The sequence below is a fragment of the Chiloscyllium plagiosum genome, unplaced genomic scaffold (assembly GCF_037043375.1).
Source record: "Chiloscyllium plagiosum isolate Xiang-an unplaced genomic scaffold, Cpla_swu_hap1 HiC_scaffold_44, whole genome shotgun sequence".
NCBI lineage: Eukaryota > Metazoa > Chordata > Chondrichthyes > Orectolobiformes > Hemiscylliidae > Chiloscyllium > Chiloscyllium plagiosum.
The window spans coordinates 18,867,573-18,876,876 of NW_028270182.1; the positions used below are offsets into that span (position 1 = coordinate 18,867,573).

A 9,304-nucleotide genomic window follows, 5' to 3' on the forward strand; every position below is an offset into this window, starting at 1 on the left:
CCCTACCTTTTATCTTAGCCTGCTGGACACACTTTCCTCATTCCTGAAGAAGGGCTTATGCCTGAAACGTCGATTCTCCTGTTCCTTGGATGCTGCCTGACCTGCTGCGCTTTTCCAGCAACACATTTTCAGCGTTCATTTTCAATAGAAGAGATTCATCGCATGATTTTAACTTTTCACGCTGTGACAGGAAATTTCTGTTTGTGACTGCGCTGGAGAAGTGGCCCATTACAAATGGGAACATTGATGCTAAAGAATAGTGTGTACAACTATTTGTTATCACACACAAGTTTTATTTATTGGCAACATAAGGGACTATTCTAATTAGATATTTCACTGTATTAATGAATTTCGCTCTGAATCCAGACAATGTTGCTGCGATAATTAAATGCTTTGTGGGTGGGTTCTGACAACATTGTGTAATCTCTGGCCACAATTTCCTAACTTGGAAATATATCATCATCCTTTCAACGTCACTGGGTCAAAATCCGAGAATTCCCTCCTGGACAAAGCAGGCAGCGTGGCAGAATGACCTTCAGCCATTCAAGGGGAAACTAGGGGCGGGTAATAAATTTTGGGCCCAGCCAGCGATGTTCACATCCCACAAGTGAATAAGAAAAATATCATTTCATTGTCTGGAACCTTCTGTGGGCTTCACTGAGGAGTTTTATTTATTCATAACGCTCATTCCTGTAACCAGATAGCTTACTGCGTTAGTGATCTTCGCTCTGAATTGAGACAATGTTGCTGCATAAATAAATGTGTTTGTGCAACAACTTAGGTTCTGCAGCATGAAACCAATTCTTCTGAAGTGATATAGAAAAGGCGAGTAATCATCAGGATTAATTCCTCGAATGATGTAATATAAGAAATTTACAACATAGATTGACCACAGGAGGATGAAGCTCCCAGAGATGGTGAAGAGCAAAATCACAGCCTTCCTTCTGCTCTCCATCTCTGGGTCTCTGTGATTCTCTCCTTTGCTCTCACCCTTCAGCCTCTTCCGGACTCGACTGGTCACTAAAATGTGTCTGACTGTCAGAGCATTGAGCAACAGAATTAAAACGAATGGCAGTAAAGGGGTTAAAACTGTATCGAGCCAATCTAATACCACCCACCAAGTCTCAGTATAGTAGCTTGATTTTGTTAGACAGAAGAATGGCACATTGTTAATTATCCTCTTAGGTTCATACTGAAAGTAGAAGGGGATGTTTTTCAAAGAGAACAAGGTGCAGGTTGTTGCTAGGACCACAGTCGCAGCTTTCTCAGTGCAATATCTTGTTCTCAACTTCTGACAACAAATGTTCACAAATCTGTCAAAGGAGAAAGTGACAGTGAACCAGACAGAACAGTCAATTGCTGCATGAGTCAGGGCCCCAATAACACTGCACACAGGAGTGATGTCCAGGAAACATCGTGGATAATAATAAAAGCGAAATCTCGCTAGTATAATATCAGTGAATATGACCATCAGATCAGCAGCAGACATAACCACCAGGTAGCGGGTAGAGCATCGTGAAATACCACACTTTCCTTGAGAAAAGATAGCAATTGCCAGAAAATTAACTGTGGGGAGACAAATGGGAAAAGATGTGGTGAATTATTAATAAGAAGTACAACCTGCCTGTTTCAGGGAACAATAATAAGATTTTATCAACAACAGTGATCGCCAACACTGGTAGGCACAGAACCCTATTTGAAACATTGATCATACCTCGGTCATGGGACAGATGGTTGGACTGTCAATAAATCAAACTATCCCAATCTGCTTGGATCAGGTAATCCCCTTCTATTGACATTAGACTAAATCCTGATCACAGCCATAACAGGACCAGGAAACAGGTCATCAGAACCTGAATAAGATTGCAAACATGTGTCTTACACAAGTGCAACATAACAGACAAATCGGGCTGCTTCAGTGACAATGTGAGAGTGTTCGAACTGCTGTGATATTTACAGCAGGTCAAACGTCTTAACAGGACAAACATCTCCTCATGCAGAGGGGTGCAATTACCAAGATTTGAATCTCCTGACCAGTTGAGAAGGAGAGAATTTCCAGAAGAGATGGTAGTTAGATAAAACTTTACAAATCAAAACGGGATTAATATCCTTCAATTCCTTTGTTTAACGAAGAAAAAACTGTCACAGATTTAAAATTAACAACTGATCCGTTGGGGACGAGAGCTGCAAAGCTCTCCGACAGTGTGTGTGGAAGTTCTCCCTAACATTTATCCTGAATGATTTGTCCATAATTCTCAGAGTATGCTCCCTTATTACAGAATCCCCAAATCGTAGTATTAGTTGATCTTTTCCTGTTAATATCTTGGATACTTTGTTCAGCCCTTAGCCTTCAAAATTCTGGCAAAACCAGGGCTCATTTGCATAACAAAAACAAATAGCTCAGCAGGTCTGGAAGCAACTGCGGGAGTAAAGCAGAGATAACGTTTTGGGTCCAGTGATACTTCCTCAGAACTAACTTGCTGATCTCACCTCATACCTTCAAAATGCATGAAACCAGTAGAGATGACAGAACACTGAGACCAAAAAATGCTGTAACAGAAGTCAAGTTGGGAGTCTCTGGCAGTGGAGAATTGTACTGAGAATGCTACTCAGTGAATTGCTATCACTGTCCAGGTGCCTGGCAAAAGTGGACCGGTCAGTGAGCTGGAGATGTTATTGTTCAATAGGTAAAACCAGAGAGCAAATTGACAACAGATTAAAACAAGTTAAATTGTCATAATGCCATACCAGGAATGCCAATAATACCAAGGATGGTGTAAAACACCTTCTGCACGTGTTGAATTGGTAGATGCATTTTCCTGTTTGAGGTGATCGGTCCCTTCAGGCAGCTGACAAGCTCCTTGTTTGAGACTCTGAGCTGATGCATTCCCAGAGACGCTGCCTTATACTGTGTGGAAGCTCCTTGGGGAGATCGAGGTGACAGCATTGTTGCCGTTTTTCACATTTCTGTCAATGAAAAACCAGTTTATAACAAGGAGATTAATCCCAATTCTGAAGGAGTGTTGCTGCTCAGTACATCATAATGAATTTTAAAAAAAAACAAGGGAATCTGGAATCTATTGGCAATAACACTATCCACTCAAATGCCATGAGTCCAATCCAGAGATCGCAAATTATTTCATTTGCTGCTGCATCGAGACAATTGATTCCAAGAGTAAAATAATGTCTCCGAACTGTGCTTCCGTACTCTAGGGTAGGAGCTGCCTTCTTTAGACAAGAATATTTCACTCATTGACTGAAATGTGGTTCTTCTGACATACTGAACCTCTGCTGAGGGCAACATTGAATCGCCACTCCAATTTCCAAGGATCTGGAGTGACGTAAAGGACCAAGTGACGAGAACATACTGCCTTTCATGGGGGAATGGGGCTCAGTGAAAAAGATGAGATTCCAACAATGGAGACATTCCTAATCTCCCTCGTGTTATCATTGTCCATCCTTGTCAAGAGGCAACTGGGAATGGGTATTAAATAATGGCCACCCAGTGACTCCAACATCCCACCAATAACCCTGGGGGTACCATCTATCATCTAGCCCCTGTGTGTGCCCAGTATTATTCAGAATGATGGTACTCTTCTGTTGCGATATCTACCTGTGGCAGCCTGCACTCATAAGAACAGGTTTCCCAAGTTATATCAAGGGGAGTGCAGTTAGGAACAAAGCTTGATGTTAGAGGAGCCGAACTCATGGATCACAGGCTCTGGCCATGTGATGGTATGGCCTGTTCATTCACATTTACCTAGAAATGGTCCCTATTGACCTACGCTATCTTTCCACAGCATATGGGAGGGTGTCACGGTAACCCATTCAAATGTCTTTTTGATATAATTCTGATATTTCCAACTTCAAAGGTCCTCATCCCAACTTTTTCCCTCAGGATGATTGGAATTTCTAGCACCAAGCCCAGTGTCTCACCGAGGGTGTCCTTGCAGCTGGCATTAACCCAGACCTTGGTGAGCTGCTCTCACTGACAGTGAGAGATGTGAGTGTGGGTCTTTTCCTGGAACAAATGGTCACGCTGTTTGTCACGAATCCAGGGCGGGTCTTTCCCGTGGCTCGTCTGCCTGAACACCACCCTCAGCGGTTTAATCATCCCGTTACCATAGATACTGCACTGGGTATGGCTTTGCTGTTCACCGTCATCCTTGATTGGGCCCTGGATGATCTAGTTAATTGTCTTGGTGTGACCTTTCAGTATAGCCACTAAGTGATGGCCAGCCTGATTCACCACTAGTTGTCCCATCGTCTGTGTTCAGTCCTGCTGGGGCACGTTTCACATTTTAAAAAAATATTCAGGATTTTTGGTAAATTTCTGCGGTGCACCTTTTAGATAGTACACATCGCAGTTAATGAGCGCTGTCGGTGGAGGGATTGAATGTTTGTGTATGTCAATCAAGCTTGTGCCAATCAAGCGGGTTGCTTTATCCTGGATGGTGTCAAGCTTCTTGAGTGTTGTTGGAGCTGCCCCCATCCAGGCAAGTGGGGAGTACTCCATCACACCCCTGACTTGTACCTTGTAGATGGTGGAGAGACTTTGGGCTGACAGCAGGTGGGTTACTCACTACAGTATCCTAGGCATCTGATTTGTTCTTGTAGCCACTGTGTTTCTGTAATGATTTCAGTTGAGTTTCTCGTAAATGGTAACCCGAAGGATGTTAGTAGTTGGGGATTCAGTAATGATAATACTGTTGAATACCAAGGGGCGGTGGTTAGAGTGTTTCTTATTGGTGATGGCATTTGTGTGGCATGAATATTATTTACCACTTGTCTGCCCAAGCCTGGATATCGTCCAGATCTTGTTGCATTTGGGCACGGATTGCTTCAGTATCTGAGGAGTTCTGAACGGTGCTGAAAACGATGCAATCATCCCGCAAACTTCTGACCTTATGGTGAAGCAGCGGAAGATTGTTGGGCCTAGGACACAAACCTGAGGGACTCCTGCAGAGGTGTCCTGGAGCTGAGATGACTGACCGTCCACAACCATAATCATCTTCCTTTGTGCCAGGTATGACTCGAACCAGCAGAATGTGTACCCCCTGATACCCATTGATTCCAGTTTTTTGAGGATCCCTTGACGCCATGCTTGGTCAAATGTGGCCTTGATGACAAGGGCTATCACTCTCACCTCACCTCTGGAATTCAGCTCTTTTGTCCATGTTTGAATCAAGGCTGTAATGAGGTCAGGAGCTGGGTGACACTGGCTAAACTCAGACTGGGCGTCACTGAACAGGTCCGTGTTGAGTGGGTGCTGCTGGATAGTACTGTTGATGACCCCTTTCCATCACTTTCCTGATGGCCGAGAGTAGACTGATTGGGAAGTAATTGGCCAGGTCCTGCTTTTTATGTACAGGAAATACCTGGGCAATTTTCCACACTGTCAGGAAGATGCCACTGGACTGGAAGAGCTTGGCTAAGGGAGCACCAAGTTCTGGAGCACACATCTTCAGTACTATTGCTGGAATGTCATCAGGTCTCATTGCCTTTGCAGTATCCAGTGACTCCAGCTGTTCGATATTATGTGGAGTGAATCAATTTGGCTGGAGACTGGTATCTCTGATGCTGAGGACCACTGGAGGAGCCTGGGATGGATCATCCACTCAGCACTTCTTAGTGAAGATTTTTTGTGAATGCATCAGCTTTATCCTTTGCACTGATGTGCTGAGCTCCCCCCCCTCATTAAGGGTAGAGATATTTGTGAAACCTCCTCCTCCAGTGAGTTATTTCATTGTCCACCACCATTCACGACTGGTTGTGGAAGGACTGAAAAGTTTAGATCTGTTGGTTGTGTGATCACTTAGTTCTGTCTATCACTTGCTGCTTATACCATTTGGCATGCAAGTAGTCCTGTTTGGTGGCTTCAACAGCCTGACACCTCATTTATAGGTATTCCTGACGTTGCTCCTGGCATGCCCTCCTGCACTGGGTGAAAGTGAGGACTGCAGATGCTGGAGAATAGAGTCAAGATTAGAGTGGTGCTATAAAAAGCACAGCAGTTCAGGCAGCATCTGAGGAGCAGGAAAATTGACGTTTAGGGCAAAATCCCTTCATCAGGAATGAGGCCAGATTGAGTGTCCTCCTGCACTCTCCATTGAACCTGGGTTGATCCCCTGGCTTGATGGTTGAGTGGGGGGTATGCCAGGCCATGAGGTTAACGGCTGTGTTGGAGTACAGTCCTACTGCTGTTGATGTCCCACAGTGCCTCATGGATGCCCAGTCTTGAACTGTCAGATTGGTTCGAAGTCTGTCCCATTCAGCACAGTGATAGTGCCCCACAACACGATGGAGATTATTCTCAATGTGAAGGTGGGACTTCGTCTCCACAAGGTCAGTGCGGTGGTCACTTCTACCGATACTGTCATGGACAGAGGCTTCTGCAGCTGGCAGATTCGTCAGGATGAGGTCAAGTATGTTTTATCCTCTTGTTGGTTCCTTCACCACTTTCCACAGTCTGCGTCTAACAGTTATATTCTTTAGGACCCAACCAGCTCGATCAGTAATTCTGCAGCCAAGCCACTCTTGGTGATGGACATTGAAATCCCCCACCCAGCGTACATTTTGCTACTCTCAGTGCTTCCTCCAAGTATTGTTCAACATGGAGGAGTACTAACTCATCAGTCGAAAGAGGACGGTAAGTGGAAGCCAGTAAGAGGTTTCCTTGCCCATGTTTAAACTGAAGCCATGAGACTTCAGTGGGCCCGGAGTCAACGTCAAGGACTCACAGGGCAACTCCTTCCTGACTGTATCCCACTGTGGACCCACCTCTACTGGGTCTGTCCTGCCGGTGAGACAGGACACATCCAGGGCTGGTAATGGTGGTGTATGGGGTGTCATCTGTAAATTATAATTCCGTAAGAGTGACTATGTCAGGCTTTTGCTTGTCTCATCTGTGAGAAGGCTGTCCCAGCTTCAGTGCTAGATGTTGGTAAGGAGGACTTTGCATAGTCAACAGGGCTGTTTGTGTTTTTGCCATTGTCTGTTCCAGTTCTAAGGTTGATGCCAGGTGATCCGTCCAGTTTCATTTCTTTGTTGCAACTTTCTAGCGATTGATGCAACTGGGTGGCTTCCTCGGCTACTTCAGACAGTAGTTGAGAGTCAACCACAGCACTCTGGCCCTGGAGTCATATGTATGCCAGACCAGGTAAGGATGGCAGATTTCCTTCACTGAAGGACATTAGTGAAGCAGGTGGGCTTTTCCTACAATTGACTATGGGCAATTGTGGTGGCACAATGGGTCAATGGTTAGCACTGCTACCTCACAGCGCCAGGAACCCGTGTTCAATTCCAGCTTCGGTTGACTGTCTGTGTGGAGTTTGCATGTTCTCCCCGTGTCTGTGCAGCTTTACTCTGGGTGCTCTGGTTTCCTCCCACAGTCCAAAAGTGGTGGAGGTTAGGGTGATTTGGCCATATTAAATTGCCCCATAGTGTTCAGGGATGAGTAGGTTAGGTACATTAGTCAGGGGGGAATGAGTCTGGGTGGGATACTCTTCAGTGGGTCGGTTTGGGCTGAAGGGCCTGCTTCCATACTGTAGGAGTTTTATGAATTGCTTCATGGTCATCAGTCAACTATTAATTCCAGATATTTTGATTTTTTTATTGAATTGAAATTTCACAATGGGGCAGGATTCGAACCCAGATCCCCAGAGCATCATTCTGGATTAACTGTCGATAAATAGTACCACTGGCCACTGCTTCCCCACTAAATGTCGCGCTCTGATCCTGCGTTTATTGTCCAAAATAGCAAGGTCAAGGATATTGGCTGGTGACACTCATGTCCTGTACGCTGTGGCGAGATCATTAAGGAGTTCCCTTCTCTCTCTTCTGTTAACTGTTGTTCCGGCTTCTCCCTCACATACCTCTGTCCCTCATCCGATTATCCTGCAGGTCAGGTGGGAATATTATCGTTTTAATGGGGAAGGACGCCACTCTGGTAACTGTAACCCTGATGCATCTATTTTGATTGGAATTAGTTTTGGTGAATGTTATCGAACAACCTTTTCCCGGCTTCATGACAACTCCATTGGGAGGCCCTTCACTCCTGGTCTCGGCCCAATTTTAGTTTTGCTCTTGAGGGATTCTCACTGATGGGGCTTCCCAGGGCATCGCTGTCTGAACTCCGACCCCTGGTCTGGGCTATAAGCTCATTATCTCACGACCATGCACCCATTCTACGGGAAACGCCACCAATCATCTGTGATCCCCCCCAGTTCCTGCAACACAATGTGAAAATCCCATGGGTTTCCTGTCCACTACCAGCTGAAGGTTGCACCTGATCCCACCGATTCCGCAGGCTTGACCCAGAGGGCCCCACCTACACGCACTGCTGTGCCTGATGGATCATTCTACAAGAAGGTTGGGTACATGCTTTTCCCTTGTGTCTGTGAGGATTTAAAATTTTGAATCTAGCTTGTCAAAAGCAACAAATATATGTAGGTTTTCATTAACCACAAAATGGCTTTTCAATTTAAAATAACACGACAAAATAGCTTCAAGTTATCATTTGACACTGTGAACCTGCATTACTGCTTTGCTGCGTTAGGTGAATTAGAAGATAAAACAGACAATGGAGTCTTCCTAAAATGAATCACAAGCGATTAATTGACCACTCGAAGTAACCTTGAGATGATGATCTACATAAGAAACATTTCCCAGGAAATATCTTTGGATTAACCTGCTGTTAATCATGTCACCTTATTACATTTGATTGGCCTTTTCTTGTAATTAAGGCTTAGCTGTCTCTTAAACAAAACGTACAAATAATGTTTATTTTTCAAATGCAATTGCGCAACTTCGCCACAGAACACAGAAGCTTTAACCTCTGTGTTGCTGGACAAAACTGTGCCAGGCTGCTTTATTTTATTAAACCGGTAACCTTGCTTTATACAGATTGCATTCCATTGATTATTTTGACAGATCACGAAACTGAGAGGTGCTGCCTGAGATCTATATCTTCACCTGTGCTCCATCTTTACATACAGTCATTATAAAGCTGATTCACAATATACAGTAAAAACTCCCGAAGGCCACATCGCTGCCTTGGATTAGTAACTGTGGTTACTTCCTAAAAAGAGAACAAGACTAATTTCTGTAAATATCTTGGCCTAATATCCGACGCAGTATTCTACATGACTTCAGATAAATGTCAAATTATTTGATTGTCACCCATTCCTGGTCCCCCTACAAGAGAATAAATGTGTCCCGCATGCAGAATGTGATGAGGAGGTCAAATACTGTCTACACCGTGTCTCTAGAATCATGCTTTTGAAATCTTCTTACGGATTAGTCG

General features: G+C 44.5%; 1 protein-coding gene across 1 annotated transcript; it reads right to left on the bottom strand.

Annotated features, from left to right (window-relative positions):
• Positions 1–667: 667 nt before the first annotated feature.
• Positions 668–2,815, bottom strand: LOC148137354 (putative G protein-coupled receptor 139). Its single transcript, XM_087982886.1, has 2 exons — positions 2,749–2,815; positions 668–1,566 (listed from the first exon to the last, which is right to left on the bottom strand). Exons 1-2 carry the CDS (start codon positions 2,813–2,815, stop codon positions 668–670), a joined length of 966 nt encoding a protein of 321 aa, XP_087839012.1.
• Positions 2,816–9,304: the final 6,489 nt, after the last annotated feature.

Excerpts from the sequence above, each read along its gene's own strand:
- LOC148137354 (XM_087982886.1), bottom strand. The coding sequence starts at position 2,815 with ATGCATCTACCAATTCAACACGTGCAGAAGGTGTTTTACACCATCCTT. Across the intron at positions 1,567-2,748 it reads TGGTATTATTGGCATTCCTG|TTAATTTTCTGGCAATTGCT; the intron begins GTATGGCATTAT and ends GTCTCCCCACAG.